The sequence below is a fragment of the Podarcis melisellensis genome (assembly GCF_964234715.1).
Source record: "Podarcis melisellensis genome assembly, chromosome: 2".
Taxonomy (NCBI): domain Eukaryota; kingdom Metazoa; phylum Chordata; class Lepidosauria; order Squamata; family Lacertidae; genus Podarcis; species Podarcis melisellensis.
This window is the reverse complement of record NC_138529.1, coordinates 55,192,981-55,212,852: the sequence shown is the minus strand read 5'-3', so window position 1 is coordinate 55,212,852 and position 19,872 is coordinate 55,192,981. Positions and strand designations below refer to the sequence as shown.

Here is a 19,872-nt window from a genome sequence, read left to right as displayed (position 1 = left end):
TTTCTATTATGGATGTGTTTAGTTCCCACAGTGTTATTAGTTAATACCACAGCTCATTTTTAACAATCTAGCTTTCCCCTAATGGTAGCAGAACTTCTAGCTAGGAAATAAAAAGTGCAACAGGATAAATGTACAGGTGCAACATACCTGACATCCCAGGGCTGCTCGAAGGAAGCCCAGAACAGTGGGGGAAGCAGGAGCGGCTCCTGTTACAATCATCCTAACACAGCCACCCAGGCTTGCCTGTTGATCAAAGAGAACTTTGAAAAAACAGCATGTAGCATAAAGAAGTTATTGTACATATTTGCACAGTATCCTCTGGGCTTTCAGGGACAACAAAGATCAGCCTACCCGTTAGATCTAGTTGAATAGTTTATGCCTATATTTCCAAACCTCTTTCCTCTCCCACATTTATGAAGATCACACTGCATGCTGGAAGTCCACTCCCTTTCCCGGGGGGGGGGGCAGACAGTGTTGCAGGAGTGCATCCAGGACCTCCCAGTAACCCAGCTGTGGGTGGAGGGATGCCACCCAAGTCATAGGGACTCCCAGCCGCATCACGCCCCCCCAGCTGGCCAATCAGGTTGGCCGGGGGCATGGCCACTAGCCATTTAAGTTGGCGGCGAGCCTTTAGGGCTTGAGTGGTGGTTAGACATTTGGTAAGCCTTGTTTGTGGGAGGGGAGGTTGTTGCCTCTGCCTGCCCCTCCACGTTAAGGGTATCCTGTTAAAGGGACCCGGGCGTGTGGATCCTGTCCAAAGCCATGTCTTGACCCCATCGGGGACCCTGGGGGTGCTCTTAATCGATGTATATCATAGGGCTCCCCCTACCAGTGGTTTACCCTTATGAGACTCCCTGCAGATGTGCAGGAGTCAGGATATAATCCGGTTTCACCCAATGCCTAAGCCAAGCTGCTCACCTCTGTAACCAATAAAGTTGTGGCCTGTTTTATCCCATTAACTTAAACATTTGTGTCTGTATGTTTATTATCTAATGGAACTGCGGGGCCCAGGGCCTCACCATGCAAACAGCTACATTCCTGACCTTGCCACACACACACACACACACACACACACACACACACACACCTCAGCCTAGGTGAATGATGTTCTGGGAGAAATGGGGTGGGGAGGGAGCGTAGTTCTGAATGCATAATATGGGCTGTAGAGTATTCTGTTTTCATGTCAAATAAAACTGGATTGTCTGTATCCAGTGATGGTTTTGCACTAGCAGAAAGTGTACCCTCAGGCAAACCATGACATCCAGTTTTCATGGATTCCTTCCCTACCCACTGCAATCCCTACAAAGCTGTTCCAAATAGCATGGGATAAGGTACAGAGGAGTAGCAGGTAGGAACAATGGGTGAAAATTGGATGCCCCGCCATACACAATCATAAGCATTTTCTACTACTGCAAAGCCACAACTGGCTACAACCTTGTATTTTAGTGTCTTGCTTTTAATTTTTTATCATTACCATTTTTCTGGAGGAACACACAATTGGTTGAAGCAAGTACTGTTGAGTAAAACTCTTAACTAATGTATTTGAGACCTTCTGATAGACTCTGAATATGATCTTGCTTCTTACTGGTCCAAGCTTTCCTTTTGTGTTTCTAGTAATGGCTTCATTTCTTGCCTCATGCCCTGCTCCCAGATGTGCTCTGGGGGTTTGAAAGTAACCCCAGAACAGCACACAGGGGAGCAGGAATGAGATTGTTATATCAGGTAAGCAGAAATATTTGCACTGATGAACAATCTCCTTAAAGCTACATTAAATTTCACTTTTGGTCTGTGAATTTTCACAGTAAGAGGATTGGGATTCTATAAGAAGAATGGCGCCTATTTGGGGTCTCTTTGTTTACTCCAGCAGTCCTGAATTAGTCACTTTGATAGCAACATTTCCTGTGATTTTCACAGTTTAGGTACTTGTGAACTTGCATAAAACTAAACAGCCGATAGAGAGTGAAAGATTAGTTGACTCTTAAACAAGTTGCTTCTGTCTGTTGCAAAGACAGGGAAGTGCGGTGGCTCATGCCTGAAAATAAAGTCAGGGAGCATCCAGATTCTCCAGTTTAGATTAAAAGCCAGACTGAAAGAGACTTCCTGGTTTACTGCTCCTTTGAAGGACAGTAAAACTGTTGCTAGGGGACAAACAGTGACTGGGACCCACTCAGCCCAAGGTTTGTCTCCATTCATTTGAATAACAATGCCATTCACAGGCCTCACCCATAAAAATGGCTGCTGGGGCCAAAACCCAATCCTTTACAGGGCAAGAAGGCTCCCTGGGAAAGGTTGCCTCCCCCCCCCATTAGTAATTTTTCTAGTTTCATGTACAATTTCATTTTCGTAAAGGGTTCCTTGCACAAGTGCCCATTTTTTTCCAGATCCTTACCTGTATTTTATTAAAGAATAGTCTATCCCACAGGCTGTCATTTCTGATTATTCCACTTTGAACTTCTGCCTTTTTACGCTTGGCAGCAAATTCCAGAAGCCAGCGTTTCAGTGGGGTGTCTGCTTGACTGAAGATCTAAGAGAATGCAGAATGGCAGGGCGTGGGGAGAGAGAAAAGATTGCACAGCTTAAAAGGGAAGCGGGACCAAATTTATCACTGGCATAAGCAGACAGGGCTCCGCAGATGCCAGCGGTATAATTAATTGTTTGAATTAATCATAACTATACCACTGCTAAAAGTTAACAATAAAGCTCTTCTGCTGCAATTCACTCTGAATTATGCTTTCTGTTCTCTTCTAAGGGAAAACAAAATCACTGAAAAGTATGTATAGAGATTAAGGTATCCCAAGGGCTTCCATTGTGTAATTAGCTTGGCACAGCTATATAGAATTATTGGGGATATTGTAACAACAGAATAGAAACATCTGGCTGCTGCAGAGCAGTTCCCAGTCTGTTAATGAGCTAATTGTGGCTGGCTGTTATTTTTATTAATGTTTTATGAAGTGGCAATTATGGCAAATCTCCATGTCAAACCAACCTAAGATTCATCAGAAATCATTTTATAAACAGCCCCACATACAAAAATGTTAGGGAGTGGAAGTCAGACTTCTTTCACGTTGCCGTTACAACTTCAAGTATGTTGGTTCACAAGCTCCTTTTCCTGCTTTCAAATCCATTCTCAGGTATACAATGCTGGTACACAGCTAAGATGTGAAAAAGCAAAGAAATGTACAGGCTTCGGCAGCCCACGGGACACAGTCCTTGCTGAGGGCCACATTCCAGGATTGGGTGGGGTCACAGGTGGAAGTGGGCAGAACAGTAAATATAAATGTTATCATTGGCTGGTTTCTACACATACAGATCCTTCTCTATTGTCTATCCAGATAGACGAGATTTCACCAGAAGTCAGCCCCACCACCATCCCCCCAAAATTCTTTACTGGCAAATGTTGCAATATGATGTACACATGCTTGCCTTCCATATCAGATTTCATTAAAGAAAAAGAAAGAACGTTGAATCAACTTCCACAAAAAATATATAAATTGTATCTAGAAGTCTGTTTTGTATCTAGGGGGGCGGATACAGAAAACTTAGACAAGAACTGGGTACCAATAATAAACGTGTATCACATTCATAGTATCCGGATATGACGGGTAAATCAAGCATAGTGCAGTCATAACATCATTAGAAAAAAGAAAGTAGGTCAATTCTTAACAGACACTCTTGAAGCATCTCTGGAAAATTTGCTGTTGTGTATCTTTCACAGCTTAGCAGCACCCCGTGCATGTAAAGCACCAATCAGTCCATGGTGACAGCTGGGAACGTATAAATGACATCACCTTGCCCTAGTACACATTCCCTGCCTACAAACAAGGCACAATCAGAGTGCTGGAAAGAATCTACAGTGGCTCCCTGTCAGAAACTTCCCATGGCCCAGTAGTGAGGAGGCTTGCATTTAGAAACTTCAGGCTGCTCAGGAGAAAGGTTTTTAAGTATGACTGGGATGCTAATTCCCCACTCACAAACAGCCCTAATAACATTGCACATGACACCTTAACACTTGCTTTTTGCAAGTAGGTGGAAAGGGAGCTTCTCTGATAAAGCAGACTGGGTGCTGTATCGTTTGTATGAATATTTTTATAATGTAATTTTGTGCTTTTCTTTTCTTGAAATCACTTTAAGACTCCTTTCCATTGTGTGAACCCATACATTAATTTAGTAAGCAAAACAGCTTTGATTAACAGACCATGCCTTCACAAGTCAAAGCTCACCTTCTGGGCATCCTGCTAGCAAGAATAATCTTCAGGCATAGAAAAGCGTAGGTGGTGGAACTAGAGGCACAGGTTTCTTCTGTTCAGTATCCTATCTGCTAAGCTACAACATCAGACAGAAGGGAGACTCATACTGTGGATGTGCAAGTTATACTGTCTACATGTAATAAACAGTAATGCACAAAACTAGGTATAACTTGGGAGTTCGTTTCACTTTTCAAATGTGATAATTCTGAGTAAGTTTGTTACTGCTGGTTTACGGCAAAGTGGAAAGCAAAGCAGCCAAAGAATTCAAGATGCGAAAAAATAGTATTCAGTAGGTCCACTTAACTTCATTGGGTAACAAGACTGTAGACCATCACTGATTGTTTTAATCCCTAAAACATATGTTAGGCTTACCTTGTCATACATCCTGTTCAGCAGTCTTGGCACAACAGGAAATATGGTGGGACGCAGTGCTTTCATATCATCAGACAGTAGGCGAATGTCCCCTTGGAAGAACCCAATTCGCCCGCCATGGCAATACACTACGGACTGTGATGGGAAAGGCAGAAAAAATAAATAAATTTTAGTTTAATCACATACATAGTGACTATTCTTCCTGCTCATTTAAAGAATGCTTTCTTAAGCATTATTTGGGTGTTTATGAATAGCGCTCCTTGATCTGGGTCATTTAGTATGGGTCATTTAGTCATAATGTTAAGATCTCAGCTGTGTGATTGGGATCGGGTTTGGATTGGCAAGCCCCAACATCGGAGGAGGAAACTGAAAGGAGACCTGAATGGTGAGATCAGGCGTTGCTAGACAGGGAATCTGGAGCCTAGGGTGCAGTATTGTTGCCTAGAAGCAGCTGCCACCTTCGCAGAAGGGAGCAGACCCACCCACCCTGAAGGAGCACATGGCTGCAATTCTGACATTCCTACAAAGTGAGTGACTCTTGTGAGTGAGCATGACATGCCTTTAAAAGGTTAGTGGGTGGGGCATGAAACCTATCGGGACATCTTTGTTGCTTCCATCCAGTTCTGAAAGTATTCCCTGATTCCTGAACTCCTGAACTCTTTGTCTTCTGCTGACCTTGTACCATTATTTGCCTAAATAAGCATCTCTTCTTACTCACATGTTAGGGTTTCTGTGTGTTGGGTGGGAGCCAGGACACCTTCATGCAAAGGGTCTTGTACTTTTCCCAGTATATGTTAGCATAGACAGTGTAATATGTGAACCAGATGATTTATGAACTGGCAGCAGCTACTGTCATTATGCTGCTTGTGAAAACTGCCTCTCCGGTTGTTAATTTCTGTAGGGGAGTACTCAATGCTGCCTGTCCATTGACAGAAGGAATATCTCAGCAGAACGGGATAGGGAGGCATTTTTCTCCTCCCCACCCCTAAATCTGTTATCAAGAGTTGTGCAATTTCTAGCCTCTCTCAGAATGTTGTTATTATTTAACCTCTGGGCCTTTCCATTCTTTTGCATCGTAACTAGATTAATCTCAAATTTATATAAAAGTTTCTTTAAAAGAGACGTTTGTTGATATTTGTTTCCTTGCTAAAGGAAAACTACACTGGATGCTGTGATTCAGGCTCTGTTGGGGACAGTTTTCTTCAGACCCAGCTTTAAGTCAGTGGAATAAAAGAATGCTCATTCAGTCGTGTTTAAGTCCACTAGAAATTTCAACACTAGTTTTGGAGCAGTCACTATCCTGTTATGCTGCAGCAGACAGGTTCTGCAGAAGCTGGAAGTTGGGGGATATAATCTGGGGTGGGGAGGTGCCAAAGAACTGGGGCCTGAAAATTCCCCCTGTCAAATAGCTCATGGCATTTCTGGAGTGTAAGTGTTTTTACTTTTACAGTAGACAGGCTGTAGTTGCAAACCACATTGCAGCCGCTGAATCCTCAGTAAAACCAAAACCATGGCTAAACCATGGATGTGCACAGGCAGCATTAAGCCTCAGGCCAGGCATAGGCAAACTCAGCCCTCCAGGTGTTTTGGGACTATAACTCCCATCATCCCTGACCATTGGTCCTTTTAGCTAGGGATGATGGGAGTTGTAGTCCCAAAACATCTGGAGGGCCAAGTTTGCCTATGCCTGCCTCAGGCTCTTCCCTCTCCTCCCCTCTCTTACTTCCGTGCAGCCATGAGGAGGAGTTCAAAAGCCTTCACTTTGGGTTAAGCACTGTTTCCCATGTTGCCTAAACCTAGAGCTGTTCTTAATGTTAACTATGGTTAGTTTAAACAATACAGCTTCAAGAAACTATGCTTTGAACTGGGCTTGTGGAAATGGAACATGTTGAAATCACTCCTTTTCTCAGCCATGCAGAGGAGGAGGAGTGTGTAAGCCTGACACTGCAGCTCTGTGCAGCTTATGCGCGTCATGCTAAACTACAGTTTAGTGTGGCATACAAATGTGACCATTAGCAGACTCATTGATCAAGGGGAATTAGTGGACTTCCACTGACACTAAGACCTTACCTGTACCATTCTCTCAAACATGTGTGCTAAAGGCAAATAGGAAATGTGTGCATCCTCAAATGTAGGAGACCACTGACTCTGGAAAAAAAACAAAAACAAGGAGCCCCGCAAGGCCCGGGTCAGTCTAGACAGGTTTCTTACCTGGATCACTCTTTCAAACATGTGAGCCAAAGGCAGGAAGGAGATGAGCACATCGTCCTGTCTCGGAAAGATCACTTTCTGCAGATGAAGGGCATGGGAGACAGAAAGGAAAGAAACACTGACAGGAAGACACAACAAGAAAGTCATAAAACAATAAAAAAGAAAAATGGCACCAAGAGGAGCAAAAGGGGTAAAGATTATTAAGCGAGAAAAAAAGAGAACAGTGTTTGAAGTAATGCGTTAGGCCACAACACCAATGGAACTATGTTAGCAGGAGTGGTGAAGAACACAGGGACGTATGCAGAGAGTGCTCTCCGCTGCGCAGGGCACGTGCGGAGAGCTGGTGGCGAGCATGCCCTTCGACCAATGCGTGTGGGCTTCATATCCTCTGTCCTTGACACTTCTATTGCCCTGTAATAGTCCAAGGCAAGGCATAGCTCTTTTCTCCTAAGAGGTTTCCTGCAAAGGTGTCTGGTTGCTAAACAACAAAGCCGAGTGCCAACATTCACCTGAATTGGGAGCATGGGAAGCCACAGTCTATCACTCTGCACTGACTGGATGCAGATTTCCAGACTGTCAGGCAGGAGTCCTCCACAGCCCTGTGGGCAGATGCTGGGAACTGAACCGAAGACCTGCACCACTCGGCTACAGCAGATCTTTTTTGCACACCGTGTGTGGCAAATGATTTAAACTTTATTTCCAAATACCCATTTGAGCATTAGTACAGCTCAAGACCAGAAGATTGGATCATAAGGTTGACAGGATCCTCACCCCTCCCTGGCAGGATTCTTTTGCCACTAATAAGCTACCTGATAAGCAGGACTGTGGCTCGGTGCTGGAACCTATGTGCTTTGCTTGCAAAAAGTTCCAGGTCCAATCCCTGGTATTTCCAGGTAGGGCTGGAAAAGATTGCTGTTTGAAATTCTGGAGAGCTGCTGCCAGTCAGTGTTAGATACTGAGACAGACAGACCAATGGTCGGACTCGGTTTATAAGACAGCTTCCTATGTTCTTCAATAGAAATGTAGCAGGTGACACTTTGCGGGGATACAAAGGCAATCTGATAACCAAAATTTAATAGATTAGATATTTCCTACCAGGCAGCTTGGCATAGAAATCCTACTAGGGAGAGAAAAAGAAGGCAACCTTATGAACTAATCTTGCAGACTTAAAGTATTAGCCGCCTGCTATGGCTTAAATCGGCACTTGGATATCAACTTTAAATGATAATGTAACATTAGTTAATACCCAGCAGATTTTTGCTACCATGATCACAAAGTTTTCTCACTGGAAGAGGCCATCTTTTTATCTTCCTCTCTTTTGTTCAATTTATTTTTTTAAAGGAAAGTGAGTTTGATCCACATTATCCATAAGGACACTTGAAGGGTAATTAACGTGGAATTAAACTGCTACGGAATTGTAAGCCCAGCCCGTAACACTAAACATGCTCACGAATGGCAAAAAGAATTAAGCTACCAACCTTGAACCTACTATTTATTTATTTAGGCTATGGAAATCATGGCAAACTAACTGAAACAACAGTGATCATAAATCACACATCTAAAATGTGGAGTGGTGTTTCTAATCCTGTTTAGTGATTCTAAGAACAGGACTATATAAAGTAACTTTCTTCTGGATGCATTCATCCAGGAACAGAGAGACCGATGGCACATGTTCCTCAATTGTACTAAACTTTCATGAACAGGCCAACACATTCTTGCTAAGGCTGGACAAATCCTTTGATGTAACAATGCTTTGATGTAGGATAATTTGATCCTATTTTTACAACCCATCATTGATTCTAGGTTCTCATTTAACCTCCAAAGACATTACATTATTTCAGATTCAAACCAAGAAGAGCAATACACAGAAGGAATCACCTGTGGCTACATTTTACAATTATATTTCCTTCTCATATTACGGTGATAACTCCTCACAGTCTTACAGGAGATTATATCCATGTAAGCCCCTATGAATTATGACTTACATAAATACAGAAGCTGACAGCGTGGTAGGCCTTTGCCACTCAGCTGAAGTTCCTCTGACTGAGTCGCTGCTGCATACCAGGATGGAGAGGGGAAAGAGCAAGATGCCACTAAGGTTAGCACAGTGCCAACGTGCCTGCGGAACTAATACAGTGCTCCTGCTGGTGCATTTGCACTGTACTGGCTTGCCACTGTCCCTCATCATCATGGTATGCAGTAGTGATTCAGCTGGAGGGAGGTCAGATGAGTGGCACGGCCCCACCATGCTTCCTGCTACTGCATTAATTGTAGGACCCATGCTTTAAGAAAGCAAAAGTCAACCAGTTAGAAGAGTTGGTAAATACAATGGGAAGACTATCAGTGCACCTAATAAGGCACTGCACCAAGACTGAGGTTTTTCAGCAATGCAGATGAAGCTTTACTGTAGGAAAACACATTTATGGTATATACTCCAATCTGGAGTACAGAGAGAGAGAGACAGACAGAGAATGATGGAAAATGACATTCCTATTGGCAATTCTTCCAGAGCACAAAGAGAAGAAGCGTTCAGAGTTCTGTGACCCATTTTAGGCAACTGCTATCTCATTTTGAAGCTGAGGACACACTGCTCCAGCCCTGATTTACTTCCCTCTTTCCAAAATATTTCTAACTTTATCCTCAAGTTGGGATGTTATCCTCATACAAAAGAGGATAAAGACTTAAACAAAATTGTGAAACCTTTTCTAGGAGGAAAAAGACTCACTGACCATTGTAGGCTAGTATCTTAACTGATACCTGAATTATTTTGATGGATCTGGAGATTTCAGCATCCTGCAAAAAAACACACTCAACCCAGCTCTGTTTGAAAGAGTATCACCAGATGCACCAAGGCAAGGAGGACCTCTCAAAAAGGCAGTTTCACATCCGGTAGCTGTTTCCACATCAAAGTAACCGATTCACTGCATGTTACACATTCTGCTGATTTTTTTTTTTGCAACATAAATAAATCAGATAGAATATTCACCTCTGTTACTTTCAAAAAACCTGAAAAATCAGCAACCACATTCCCATGAGTCAGCATAGCACCTTTAGGGTTACCTGGAGAATGGAAGAAGAAAAATACATCAAAGGAACACTTAAGAGTTTCCAAAGTTGAATTAAAGGGAAATCCCGTTTCTTTTTCTGGACCAAAGCATAATACGGAGATGAGGAACCTGCAGCATGCCAGATGTTTCTGGACTCTCGCCTTACATCAGCCCCGGCCAGCAGGACCGATGGTCAGGGATGATGGGAGGAGTTCAGCAAAACCTGAAGCACCACAGATTCTCCACCACTGATAAAGCAGAACCACCTCAGTGACCCAAACTGAGCTCTGTGCATACATTTGAAATCCCAGCACAGCTGTAGTTAAATCAGGATTCCCTTCCATTATGCCTATCATGCAGATGAAATTAGACTTCTGTGAACACTATTGTCATAAACAAGTCTGTCATGGAAAGACTGAAGGGAAGATTATAGTTGGTATATAGCAGAGACAACCAGCACCACCGGACTCTCTCAGGAAACTGCCTCTGGATTATCTAGTATACAGTGAGCCATAAAAGGATGCACATTCTCAGCTGATTTGTTGAGCACTTTAACAATTTAAGATGCTTTAATTGCACTAGTTTTAAAGAAAGCACACTCATGGAAGGGAGGTGTAAAAAGCCCCGCATGTAACCACAAAACGAACCTCAAGGGACCACTAGCAATGGACCTTTTCCATTCCCTAAGGAATACTTTTCTATCTGGTGTTGAAAGAGGGCACAATAAGCTTTTCCTCCAAGGGGCCTCACTTAAAATGAACATGCTTGCTCCTGGACTACCTTGAAAAGCAAGCAGCTTTTAAATGCTTTCAAAGGTTTGTGTGTTGTAGCTTTATATATCTCAAACCATGACTTCAGTATTGCTTAAGACGCCCACCGGGATTTCTCCAAAGCAATCCATTTGGTTTTTGTCTGAGGAATATGGGAGGCAGCACCATCTTGCCCCTTGCCTCAGACAGCAGCATGTTTTTGGCCAGAATTTTGTCCATAAGTGACATCTAAATTAGCAGCAATGGATCTATCATCAATTGTGTTAATACAATAACCGTGTTAACTAAGACTGTGTAGCTTGGCCCAACACCTGTAGGGCAAGTCAGAAGTGTATGTGCATATATGGGAAGAATGTACCCCAAGGTAAAGAATAGGGTTTGGTTCCGAGTCTCTGATTTGGACTGTGTCTCACACCCTAGATAGTCCCCAACTGATGTTTAGACTAGCAATGATAATTATTTTTATTTAAAACATTTAGGGCTATTTTGTATGGCGTACTTCTATTCACAGAAGGCTCTTTGATCCACTGAAGGCTTCAATGAACAGGAGCGATGTTCACAAATTTCCCTTTTCTCCTACAGCCATTGCACCCTTCCTCCTGCTGTCTTGGAGGGTCCCAAGCATATTTAGGCTGCAGTTTCTAGAGTTGCCACCTCAACATGGCAGGAAGCAGGAAAAAAAGTCATGTTGAAGGCAAAAATGGTTTCCTGTCAGGAGAAGGAACCTAGCCCTCCCGCTGCCATAGGCTTGTCCACTCATTCATTCTCTCTCCTCTCACACAGCCACAACTAGATCAGCAGATTCCACTTCCACTTTAGATTAAATGTGGTTTAGCATTTAATACTGAACCCTAAAACTGTGCTCTGTCTTCTGGTATATATGAAATATGTTTTAAAATATATACATAACTTTAATTTACATACATCTGATATCTATTTACATATTATTTTAATGGAATCAAAATGCTTTTCTGTACAATGTCACCATTATTAAGGCCCAAAGAAAACTGTTGCAAAACTGGTAAAGTTTACCTGTAGTGCCACTAGTAAAACAGACTATTGATAGATCTTCTGGTCGAGGAGGCTAGAAAAGTCATGGAAGAAAAAGAAATGTCTTAGTTCATTTATTTTACTTATTTATATGATTTACACCCCAGGCCAGGAGAGGCGAGTCACCTGTGGACCGGGGCCACCCTATGCCTCAGGGCAGATAAAAGCCAGCCAGCCCCAGTCCCAGGTTGCAGGAGCAACATTGTTGGTAGCCTGTTCCTGCCTGCACCCTGTCCTGCTCTTCTGCCAGAGTTCCTGACCTCACCCGACTCCCTACCTTGGACCCCGCTTCAGCTTTGACAGACAGCCTCCATACCACACCCTTGACCTCAGACTGGACTCGGACCTCGCTGCACGGTTAACTCTCGGGACCAGCACAGTAGTAGGTGCCCAGCACATTCATTTCCTCAGAGTTCACTGCTTTATTTTTTTCTCAGCTGATACTTCATGTGAGAAAAACTCAGAATTTTTAATTTCTGGCCCACAGTGGATCACTTTGTAGTCTCTGATCATATTGAATGTTTAAGCACTCAATTTGTTTACCCAGGGTGCTTTATAATGAAGAAGGGCCCTTTTTAATAACTGTTTCGGTGGCCACCTCTAGCATCTAGTTCGGCTAGGCACTTATCTGTACTAGACTATATTTACCAAGTGTCTTACCTCCTCCTCCAAAGCAAATTTTCCTTTCCCCATCTTACTGCCATTTTACTTATCTCATGCCTCGTCCATTAAGCTGAAATATCCCCAAAACAGAAAAAAGGGACCCAGGGGCACAACTTCTAATACACAGCAAGAAACGTGGCCAATTGTGCTTTTCACGAGTAACTTGGATTCCATTTAAAACCACATGGTACTTAAATATGAGAATCATCTACAAAGACCCCTGCACCAGCTTTCATTAAAACAAATGGGCCATGCACAGAGACAGGTTGTTCTGCAGCTTTCATTCATTTCAGTTATGCTTGCACCGGGGACGTTTGTGGTAAATTGTACTCATTGTTTATGAGGAACTGTTCAGTGTGGAATAAAAGGGATTATACTCACTACAGGGGCACGCCGACTTTCTCGACCACAGTCCTGAAAGGATTTAATAAAAAGGAGAACAATTTAATACATGTGGATTGGCCAAAGGCCTTTAGCCCTGCCGCAAGAAGGTGGCTAACCTGGTGCCCTTTAGATGTTCTGGCATATCATCCTTGACCATTGGCCATGCTGGCTGGGGGTGATGGAAGTTTGAGTCCCAACAACATCTGGAAGGCCAGAGGTTAGCCACCCATGCTATAGCCTGTGGATTGGCCCACTTTCTTGAGTCACCAGGGCTACGCTTTCTGCAGATGCCTTTCTGCAGTGTGCCTCTCATTTGCTTGTGTCATGTTTTAATATCAGATGGCGACAAATAAGAGGAAAAACTGTTTGCACAATGAAAAGCATGGACATAAAAAATAATCACCTCTTATTATTATTACTTTGGCCATCTTTGATTGTCCATCAGTGCATTTTATACTTGTGCTAGTCTTGACAAGTCTTCACACACACACACACACAATGATGGCATATCACATAACTTTAATTTGTTATAATTCTGTGGAACTCCTGCTTAACTGCATAAACAGTGTAACGTGAGATCAGTTAAACAGTGGATAAGAACCTTACCTCTACTTCCTGCATAGCCTGGATTTGAACTCCGCACTTTTGCCCTCTTTCTTTAAGATCCTTCTCAAAATGGTCCATCAAAATAATGAATTTCAAGCCCGGAGTTTGTTTTTTCTCTACATTTTCTAAGAGGATTCTGGCTTTTTCAGGCTTATCACAAACTACTATAGAAATATCAGCTAAACACACAAAGAAACAAACAGAAAATAAGTTTGAAAAAATTGCAGTGCAGTGTCAACACATTTCTCTTTTTAAAAAATCATAATCCGCCCTCCATTGAAATTTGTCACTGACCACTATACAAAGAGATATAGGAATGCAGAGGAGCCTTTTCTGTGGTGGCCTCCCATCTGTGAAATGCCCTCCCACCCTTTACAGGAAGAAGCAGCACCAACATTGTTATCATTTCAATGCACAGCTTAAGGTTAATTCATTTGCCTATGCATTTTAAGTGCTTTATGTTGATTCACCTACTCTGGTTTTTAAGTGACTTTTTTGTTCATTGGTGCATTTTAGTATGCCTTGCTGTTGCTTATTTTATTATTTGGTTGGCTGGCTTTTATTTAATTGGTGATGTCCAACTGAGTCATATTCAGAATAGAGCACTGAAATCAATGGTCTTAAGTGGATGGATTTTTTTGGAGTATGACCAGACCAGATGTTTTGTACTTCACCCGGGTCGATACAGAGGAATAGCTCAAATAAACAAATACACCAATTCCTTAATTTAACAGCTCTTGCTTTTCCAGGCTCATCAACCACACTTGCTTTCTTCTGTTTATCTTGATTTCAGTATTTTAAAATTTTAGTTTTCAACTTGTTCTCCTAGTTTTCAACTTGTTCTTCATCTTCTGGCCTGACTCTCCCCATGGCTGAAAGTGCCCTACTTTATAAATGTCATGAGCCACTTTGGGGTCTTTGGGCAAAAAGCAGGATACAAAATAACGCACTCTCACACACATTTTATGACAGTTTTCCTTTGGAAATTCTGGTATACGCCTTCAGTTGTTTTAGTGTTTAAAAAGAAAGGGAGCAGAGAGATTGATTTTTTCTGATGGGAAATGATTGTTGCCAGAAAAAAAGCCAAAACGCAAAATAAAAGTACAGGTGTTCTGGTACCATATTGCCAGTGGATGACTGCTGAAATGAACTAGTGTTACCCTGGAACTCCAAAAAGGAAACGATTACAGAGCCACAACTAGACCCTGTTGATACTAGTGCTTAGTGTTCAAATTTCACCTTGGGTATCTTCTGAAGTGCATTCAAAGGTATGAATTTGACAGGTTAGGGCTGATTGGCCTGATGGAATTTGAATAGCTTTTTTTTTGTAGGGAATGAGGACTTGGTAAAGGATCTTAAAAAGATGCAGTATTTGAATATTAACACTAAAAGTACCTATTAAATATCACAATGTTGATATTGGCTTGACAACCTACACAATAAAACACAAAGTCAACCAAACTGCCCTAGGGTAGCTTGGTTGGCTATATCATCCTGCCAAGGAGTACCGTTATATATCAGTCGTGTGATAAAACAACCACCTGTAACCTCCCAGTCAGTCTTTTGTGTGTGTGCAAGACCTTCTGTTTTCCTCTTCTAACATTTCACTAGAAAGTGAGGATTCAGAAGTGAAGCGATTCTTATTGGTGAAATAATGCTCCCTTTGAACAGGCAAAACGGTTGCTGTTTTACATAGCAAAATTAGCTTTCTATGAAGCTATTTACTCACAATGAATCTACATTTCTTTTTACCTGTGTTGATAATATAACGAATGGCTCCAGGGCCTAACGTATCATACAGGGGAACCACAACCATGGAATAGGTATAGCAAGCCAGCTCAGAAATGATCCACTGGAAGGAGATTATGAAAGGTATAAGTTACAGTTTGCAATAAATATGAATAAAATGTGACGTTGGAGATAAGGCTCTGGTTTTCTTGAAGCTCACCTCTGGCCGGTTTTGTGCAAAAACCCCAATAAACTGACTTGCTGATGGTTTGCACCCCTTTTGGAGTAAACCTGATCCCAATGCTTCTGCTCTTTCGGCAACCTGAAAGTAAAAGAAAACACTTAAGGAGAATTAACAGAGGATCATCTTGCACATTGCATTAGGCAAATCCAATGATATTCTTAACAGGGATTTTGTGTTTGTCTGTTCACAAACAGCTCTTATAGTGTATGGGCACTTCCAAAGAGGAGTTTAGGTAAAGATAACGGGACCCCTGACCATTAGGTCCAGTCGCAGACAACTCTGGGGTTGCGGCACTCATCTTGCTTTCTTGGCTGAGGGAGCCATAAGGAGACATAAAGGGTGGGTGCCACCACACTAAAGGCTCCATTCAAACATGGTGCGGAACAGATCTCCTGATAAGATGATGTCTGCAAGAGGGCCCTGCCCTGCAGAACACAGTGAGCTCAATGCAAACCTAAACTAAATGAATAAACGTAAAGGGACCCCTGACCATTAGGTCCAGTCGTGACCGACTCGGGTTGCGGTGCTCATCTCACTTTACTGGCCGAGGGAGCCGGCATACAGCTTCCGGGTCATGTGGCCAGCATGACTAAGCCGCTTATGGTGAACCAGAGCAGCGCACGGAAACGCCGTTTACCTTCCCGCCAGAGCGGTACCTATTTATCTACTTGCACTTCGTGCTTTCAAACTGCTAGGTTGGCAGGAGCAGGGACCGAGCAACGGGAGCTCACCCCGTCACAGGGATTCGAACCACCAACCTTCCGATCAGCAAGCCCTACGCTCTGTGGTTTAACCCACAGCGCCACCCGCGTATCATAAAGAGCTGTTTACTGTGAACTAAAGAAGAATGGCAACTTAAGTTGACAGAATATGCACAACTTGCAGACTTAACATATAGGATAAGAGAACAAGAAGAACATACATTTAAAGAAGATTGGAAAACAGTTATTGAATATATGAGAAATAATTGTGTACAGCTGAAAACACTGGCAGCATTAAGATAAATTAAACAGTGTAAATAACTTTTGATGGATGCAATAACGGAATACTGATTGGTATAGTTTTTGTAAAATATACAGGGACTTATGATATCTAAAATGAACCTACACACACACACACACACACACACACGTTTACTGTGAATTTGGTGGTTCTCATGCATGGAAGTTTTGAGCAGCATCCACACAACATCATATTCATCAAAATGCTGTCCCATATTGTTTTCCCATTAAATAATTTGATTTTAACCTCCCTCCCTTCAGAAATAGTAAATCTAGATGTCAGGGAACTGCCATCAGCTCAGAGGCGAGAGGTGGAAGGGCAGTTGGGTTACAGGGAGCCTCCGAAGATCGTGCAAAGCAGCTCTTTCCTCTGGCGAGGAGGGAAGCCCCGCCTCCAGTGGGGAAGTGATGCAGGGCTCGAAAGATGCTAGAAAGAGCCGCAACACTGGGCCTGAGCAAAGCAGGGGGGAAGCATATCCCCCTTTGCCCACGCCCTCTCTGCGCAGTCAGTTTACGTGCAGAGAGGGGAGGCATAGGATGGGGGTCAAAAGACTGCTATGCTAGGGAAAGTTTAAGGACCGCCCACTCCCAGATTCTGCTAGCGACTGAGCAGACCTGGACTTGAGACGCTCTGCACTGTAAATGTTCTGTACAGATAATAAAGCCTTGAAAAGAAAAGTGGGAGTCTTGCCTGTTCGCTCTCGAGCAACCGCACCGGCAGACACACAGAACACCAGATAAAATTGGAAAGGAGGTATGGGATGTCATCTTAATGAGGACAACATCATATGGACACTACAGAAACCTTCCATATGTGAGCATTACTAAGTTCACAACAATGTGAACTCTTCTAATGTTGTTGTTCTATTAAGAAAAATATAACATGAACCTCACCTCTTTATAGGTCAACCACTGGTAAGGCTGTTTTGGTTTCCTGAATCCTAAGCATGGGCCATTTTCTAAAGGAAAACAGATTAAATGAGCTATAAGAACCATAATTCTTTCCCAAAAAGATGGTTAATAATGCACTTCCTGGCAGCCTGAGTGCTCCTCAGGAGGACAGCATGCCTAAAAATAAACCATTGTTATTATCAAGGTCAGGGTGTATGTCAGCAATCCAGGAGTTCATACAGAGAACCATCAAATGCAAACAGAAGCTATCTTGCCTAATGGAATATTGCATTCTGTAAGTTCCCTCAAGGACCATTCAGTGTTCTCATTTAGAAATGAGAAGGTGACTGTGACATTAAGCACCTCCACTGCCTTATTAATATATCTAGACTCTAGAGGGCTGCATCATCATTATCTGATTGATACTTCCATTCTAAATGTCACCTCCCATTGGTTCAGTTTGCTTTGGCAGAAGGGAAAATAAGAAAAACCTCCATCTAACAAGAACAAAATACTGCATATTTTTCAGGAGGGATGGAAGGGAGGGCTATATAGGGTGTGATTATAACATCAGATTTATCCTAAAGGTAGAATTGTTATAGCATGTTATAGCATGATTTTAGCTCCTCCTGGAATTAGCTATATTATCTCTTTTGCTTCAGAACAGAGTAATTTATACCTTGATTACTGTTCACCCAAAGAGGGGCTGCCAGAAAGCACACACATAGTTAATACTGCTAGATGCTGAAGCTGTTTGAACCAATGTGCAAGGGTTGCAATATCAATTACAGTGAACAATTTGGACCACCACCTCGTTTTCTAGATCCCAAACTGCTTCCAGCCCATTGCAGTTTCCAGTCTTGGTCAACATCAAAGTTCAGTTCACAACTGGCCTCTTACAGAAACTGAGCCAACAGCCCCCTGTGGGTCTAGTAGGAAGTTTAGGCGAGAAGATGAACATTATGATTTACAAGTCCACATTAACACTTCCAAATACTTACCAGAGATATTAAAACCCCTTCTAAAAACCTCATACATGGTCCTTGCATCATCATAGTAGTGGGTTAGCAGTTGGGAGCTGTTGCCTATTACAGATCTCCGTGCACCATCCCAGCCCTACAGTGAAACAACACAGACAATGGGAGATCAGGAGTTTGGTCCTTAGAGTCGCATTCCAGTTTCCCAGACAAAGTTCTTAAAGCCATTGAAGTGCAGACTCTGAGACAGTATAAAGAAAGCTATGCGAAACACTCCTTAATCTCCAATGCAAACAGACATGCAGCCTACACCTACATATAGCTTCATTTGCTCACATTGATCTCTTCTTGTCCCTGGTTTCTCCACCACCGCCCTTTTCACGTCTTTCCGGCAAGACTGTCAAGATCCTAAGGAATGTGAGAGTTGACATGCCTGGCTATGTCCCTTTTGTCAATTTACAGTAGCACTATTTGGGCGTTTAGCTGTGCTCATGTGTAAGCAATCACACAGTGCGGAGTGGGGAGGACACTAAGCCCCTCCTCTCTAGCGTGTCATCTCTGTTCTACGAACAACTCTTCCAAGAGTTGCAAAAGTCTGTAGCAAGGAGCTTCCTCTTCTCACGCAGGCCGCCTGCTTGATTTAAAACCCAGATTGTGCAACTGCTTACACATGCGGATGCTTGGATTGTGCTACAGAATAAATAGTGGCAGCATGATCGCTGAAAGGCCAAATAGCATACAAGCATGCGTTTTCAGGAGCCTCAGCCTGTAGGAGAGCATGTGGATGGATATATCAATCTGCGTTACCTTCAAAGCAACATGTTACGGTGCAGTGAAAACATAATTGCTTGCTAAAAGTTTCTATTTATGCTTCGTTTATGCATAACATTACAGAACATTCCAAACCTGCAATTTTGCCGTATTGATTTTTCTGAATCCTTGTTTTGTACAATGTGCTTTCAAAATACTCTTACCGCTGGCTGCAGAAATGCTCCCTGTGGACACTTGCATGGAATTAAATGTATATTTCATGAGTCTTGCTGCATCATTCATGTTACTCACAAAGAAGTCAATTGGAGGGGGGGGGAAACTGTTCTATACACAGCTGTGTGCCTCAACCTTCAAAACAGTTGCTTTCCCCCTACTCACCTTTGACAGTGTCTCTTTATGTAGTTGAACACTGGCACAATGTGAATTTTGTGGCCTACTATCTCATTTCTAATGTAGTGGGAACATTTTAATTGTCTCCTTATTTTATACATCAAAGAGTAGCCTAAAGTTTCAATCAAAATTTTCCTGAACTTTCCTATTTCAAATAAAATGAATAAATCCACTAAACAGCCTGGACATCATCATCATCATCATCATTATTATGTCATCCTTATCCAGATCGGTTGAAGAAAATACCTGGTTTAGGTATGGCTGATCCTTGTGATTAGTGGACTTGAAAAAAACTAGATCTCATCATTACAGTTCAGAGACAATGTATTCTTAATTATTCCTCTGTGTTGACTTCTGCCCCTTCAGTATTTTCATTCTGAATTCCTTTCTCCGATTGGTCTTTCTAGGCTTACTGCATGGTTGCTTGGTGATTTCTCAGAGTAGGGGGGAAAGCTTCGTGTATCACTGGTTGAGCAGTCCATTTGCCTCAGCAATCCCTCATAAGCCCATGTGATAAAAC

General features: G+C 42.6%; 2 protein-coding genes across 12 annotated transcripts in view; both read right to left on the bottom strand.

The window, feature by feature from the left end:
* MEIKIN (meiotic kinetochore factor) overlaps window positions 1–19,872 on the bottom strand; it is a 123,242-nt gene that overhangs the window by 43,846 nt on the left and 59,524 nt on the right. The window lies entirely within an intron of this gene.
* Window positions 1–19,872, bottom strand: part of ACSL6 (acyl-CoA synthetase long chain family member 6) — a 74,778-nt gene that overhangs the window by 11,403 nt on the left and 43,503 nt on the right. For 5 of the 11 annotated variants that reach the window (XM_081893346.1, XM_081893349.1, XM_081893351.1 and 2 more), the window contains exons 3-14: window positions 18,216–18,330; window positions 17,218–17,282; window positions 15,299–15,400; window positions 15,103–15,202; window positions 13,351–13,529; window positions 12,742–12,774; window positions 11,680–11,731; window positions 9,817–9,890; window positions 6,690–6,908; window positions 4,620–4,754; window positions 2,390–2,524; window positions 148–243 (exon numbers count right to left, since the gene is read on the bottom strand). In XM_081893346.1, the coding sequence (XP_081749472.1) occupies window positions 148–243; window positions 2,390–2,524; window positions 4,620–4,754; window positions 6,690–6,908; window positions 9,817–9,890; window positions 11,680–11,731; window positions 12,742–12,774; window positions 13,351–13,529; window positions 15,103–15,202; window positions 15,299–15,400; window positions 17,218–17,282; window positions 18,216–18,330 (1,305 nt within the window). The remainder of the gene's footprint in view (window positions 1–147; window positions 244–2,389; window positions 2,525–4,619; window positions 4,755–6,689; window positions 6,909–9,816; window positions 9,891–11,679; window positions 11,732–12,741; window positions 12,775–13,350; window positions 13,530–15,102; window positions 15,203–15,298; window positions 15,401–17,217; window positions 17,283–18,215; window positions 18,331–19,872) is intronic. The other 6 variants (XM_081893352.1, XM_081893354.1, XM_081893347.1 and 3 more) reach the window with 2 other exon arrangements.